Source organism: Diadema antillarum, unplaced genomic scaffold (assembly GCF_040938485.1).
Source record: "Diadema antillarum isolate AM-2024a unplaced genomic scaffold, OU_Dant_1.0 seq00000657_RagTag, whole genome shotgun sequence".
In the NCBI taxonomy this organism is placed as follows: domain Eukaryota; kingdom Metazoa; phylum Echinodermata; class Echinoidea; order Diadematoida; family Diadematidae; genus Diadema; species Diadema antillarum.
Window position 1 is genome coordinate 1 of NW_027271569.1, and position 4,334 is coordinate 4,334.

Genomic DNA, 4,334 nt, shown 5'->3' on the forward strand with positions numbered 1-4,334 from the left:
GCTGACTTTTTGTTTTCTTCTAGTCTTGCACATCTTATGACACCATTTTCATGAAAATCGGACATACACCGTTACGACGCTGCACGACCTTGTATACATGCTTGTCAGACTGAAAATGGCTCTAAAACGTGATTTTGTGTACAAAGTCTATGGAAATAGAGTTTTCTCACCTTATTCAAAAAGATGATTATTTTCACTTTCAATGGCTGAAATAAAATAATTTTAGCATAATTATGCTTTAAATAGGTTTTGTAATAAATTTTGTGGAAAAAAACGAAAAAACAAAAGGTTGAAAAACAAAGAAATAGATAGAAAAAAAAACAATAGAATACATAAGAAATTAACTTCGATACCAGATTTTTTTTCAAGTAAATTTGTTAGGAATGCTACAAAGAATAATGTCACCAAAAATTAGGATGCTATTAACTTTATTTTCTGAATTAGAGCAAAATTTATGATTTCATGCATATTAATTAATATAAAAAATAATTAATATGAAAAATGAAAAACAAATTTTTATCTTTTATAGTTTGGTAGATTACGTGACAAGTAATTTATGTGCCAATTTTCAGTGCAATTGCGCGATGGACGGCTGAGATCTCGGGGGGGGGGGGGGTGTTGAATCAACCCTCCCCCTGCCACTGAACAGGCCAAAAAGCCTGGCCTAGTCAGGGTTAAGAAATTCAGTAATCTAAAGCAAGCTATTATGGCACAACTTTTGTTTTCTCTGTACCCCCCCCCCCCCCCCCCCCAAAAAAAAAAAAAAAATATATATATATATATATATCAACCAGATGATATATTTAGATTCCCCTCTGATGGCATGCAGAACTGGTATTTGAGATTTATTTTTTACCTCAATAGGATAAAAACCAATCTTTATTAAAAAGCAAGGAAGCATAGGTGCGTACTCTTGCAGATAAAAGTTGATGTCAGCATGACAAATCTAATACAATCCCCTTTTGATATCATTCAACCTAAAACAGAAAACAATTGTTATGAGACTAACAGATGCCAACTTTGTTGTTGATGTTGTTGTTGCTTAAGTTACGAGTGATCAACCAGGTCATGTTATGTGAAATGGAACTATCAGTTTTTAACCCGTTGAGGATGAGTCCCGAGTGTACACGGGCAGGTGTCTATGGGAAATGCGTGTTGTAGCAAAATCAATCCGTCCTAAACGGGTTGATTTGATTTTACATATCTTTGTCCTGCACAAGTTGACATGCCATCTCGATTGCTTGTAAAGGAAAATATGGGAATGTCGCTGCTGCATTTTGTCGATTACAAATGTAATGTGTAGCTTTAATCCTTTTGGATATATGGTATTAAAATGTTTGGTGTTTTTTTGGGTTTTTTTCTCCCTGTATGATACCAATACAATGTCAGCCTGCTGAGAGTTACTCCTGTGAGTGCATTGTTTTTTTCCTCGTGTAGCATGAGCATGGAAAAGAGAAAAAGTATGAAAAGCAAGCAAACATGCCATATTGTAGTTCAACAGTGCTCCACAATTGATGACCTGGGCTAGTGATATATAGACCTAGAATTATACTTTGACTCTGATTTTATTGTTCAGGATGCGCATGGTGCCTGAATCTTTTTTAGATTTATCTTTTTTTAAATTTTTTTTATGTTCCATGTAAGTCACCTTTGTTCAAGGATATGCTATGATGTAAATGTGCAAATTTGAGATTTCAGCCAGTGTCGGGATACTAAGCGTTTTGTGCCAGGTTTATTTTTGGAAAGAAGACAAACATACGTGTTGACTACACAAAACGGGTACCAGCAATGATGAGAACTGATGGCCAAATACAAACAAATCGTTTGTGGGCAATAATCATAACAATGGAATCAGCCATGCATACAATACATTCTTCCAAGAATAATAAGATCAATAAATAAGTACAGGTATAAAATGACACAACCCGGACATTCCAATGGCGTTAAGTTAATTTGGCACAGAAGAGATTATTGTGATTTAATAATAATAATAATAATTGCATTTATATGGCACTTCATACTGACGTTTCTAATGGTGGTAGAATTGGCTCAGTTTTGGTGTGAAAAGAAGTTTTGTGCGTAAACATGGTTGAAGTATGGCCCCATTGCAACATGTCCTTATTTTGAATCTGATTTGCCGTGCATGCTTACCTTCATGAAGATTGATGGTAAAGTAACTTTTCATTCTTTAACTTTTTACATGGTTGGTTCTTCTCTTTTCATTTGATACAAATTTTATGAACTCCCAAGTAAACACTGATAAATCCCATATTCTCTGAATAACAGTTTTAATGGCATACTGTATTAAGAGTTATGAATATTCCTAACTTTTTCTTTTCTTAATTTTCAGGGGTACAGGATCCTATCCCCCCCCCCCCCCCCTCAGTTTTGGTGTGAAAAGAAGTTTTGTACGTAAACATGATTGAAGTATGGCCCATTGCAATATGTCCTTATTTTGAATCTGAAATAGAAATGAATTCTTAGAAATTTCATTTGTTATTGTTTATGCTTTTACAAAATCCTTGGGATCAGAATGATGGTTAGCAACATAAAAAGTCAGTGCATGTTAAATTCTTCAAGTTGTTTTTTTGCCAATTCATTTCAATTAGTATCATGTAAATCTAGTCTTTGTGTATTTGAGATAGTTGTGTGAGTAACCACATCAATCACCATTTCATCGACAGTGTTCCTAGTAGTAGTGTGCAGATTTGTTCCTCTTCTTCTCAGGTCTTGTTCAGAAAGGAACTTAGCGCCAGGCAGTGGTTTTCTCTGGTCCTGCTCGCGATAGGGTGCATGATCAAACATGTCGACTCTGGCGCACTCGTCAGTGCTGTAGATGACGGCGAGCAGAGTGAAGAGAGAGTCTCCAGATGGTTACCCAGCTACCGAATTCTCCTCATACTGCTACAGCTCTTCTGTTCCACCTTTGCTGGTGTCTTCACAGAACTTCTTCTCAAGCGATACGCCATAAAGCTTGACATGTGGACTCACAATATATTCATGTATGTGGACTCCATTGCGTGTGGCCTGTTCCTTTTCGCGGCTTCTAACCAGCCCGTGGCAAAGCTCCTTTTTCTTCTGGATGGCGGGGGCGACATGGCGCCGTGGCAACAGCTCAAGGTTGCTGTGGTGGTAGTCAACATGGCCGCCATGGGCATCTCAACTGCAGTCTTTCTCAAGTCTCTGAATTCCATTGTGAAGAATTTTGCCAATGGGCTGGAGTTGGTGATCACTGCCCTCTTGACATGGCTGCTGTTTGGCATACCAATCACCAAGTGCACCGTAGTGGCAATGGTCCTCATTCTCACTGCCATTCACCTCTACTCCACGAACCCCGTCAAACAAACTCCCATTCCGCTTGTCAAGCGCAAAGCCAAGCTCTCAGAGAGTGCCGACAGTGCAAATGGTAATTATCAACTCGAGAGGGAGCCCAACATGTCCACATCGTCATGACGATAGTCACAGCCAATCATGTCAGGATGCAGTGCCTGAAGCAAGCTGCGCAAAAAAGGTCAAGCTGTGCTATGTGGGAAGGAAGAAGTCACTCTTTTTTAGTCTGATCTGGGCGATCAATGTATGAGTTGAATGTGTGCCACAAATTTTCAGTTACAAAATGTCTTACAAATGTCTTTGTATTGAAAGTTTTGATGAAAGATGCGAGCCAATTAGTTCTACCCGTCAAACTTCTGTGCTTTATCCATGTAGAATATCAGACGTTCAGGGATTTGTGCTTTGCTAGACCGAGAGAGTTTGGTGGTTTCCTGGTATGTGTACATAAATGAATATATTATTAAGGGCTTGTGATGTCACATTATCATTTACATATTGTGTGATTCAAAGGGGCATCCACTATTAATCACAATGAAAGTTCAGCGGCGGGATGTTGACTGCTTGCCAGGTATGGTTGATAGTCATGTTGAATGAAGAGGTGATAGGAAAAACTCTTCCTAAATTCCATGTCTAGATTTAACATTCCACCCATCCTCATAAACCAACTGTCCTGAATATGTACTTGAGAATCTGGTATGCCCATAATATAGTTTTCACATGAAACGTGATGTTTGCATACGAAGTGATAGTCATGGTCATTTGTATGATTTGATAGGGCAAGAATCAAGAAACAGTTTTCAGGTACAGTGCTCATACTGGATCACATCTTTATTACCTCCGCCAAGGGATGAGGTTATGTTTTCATTACCGTTGGTTTGTTGGTTTGTTTGTCTGTGTGCAAACTAACTCAAAAAGTTTTGAACAGATTGGGATGAAACTTGTAGGAAAGGTTGAACAAGGAACAGATGATTAAATTTTGGTAGTGATCCGGAAATTTGTGTGGA

At 38.1% G+C, this 4,334-nt stretch overlaps 1 protein-coding gene across 1 annotated transcript; it reads left to right on the forward strand.

Annotated features, from left to right (window-relative positions):
• Window positions 1-2,085: 2,085 nt before the first annotated feature.
• LOC139736596 (UDP-galactose transporter senju-like) lies at window positions 2,086-3,453 on the forward strand. The gene is made up of 2 exons (XM_071647343.1): window positions 2,086-2,094; window positions 2,728-3,453. Exons 1-2 carry the CDS (start codon window positions 2,086-2,088, stop codon window positions 3,451-3,453), a joined length of 735 nt encoding a protein of 244 aa, XP_071503444.1.
• The last annotated feature ends 881 nt before the right edge of the window (window positions 3,454-4,334 follow it).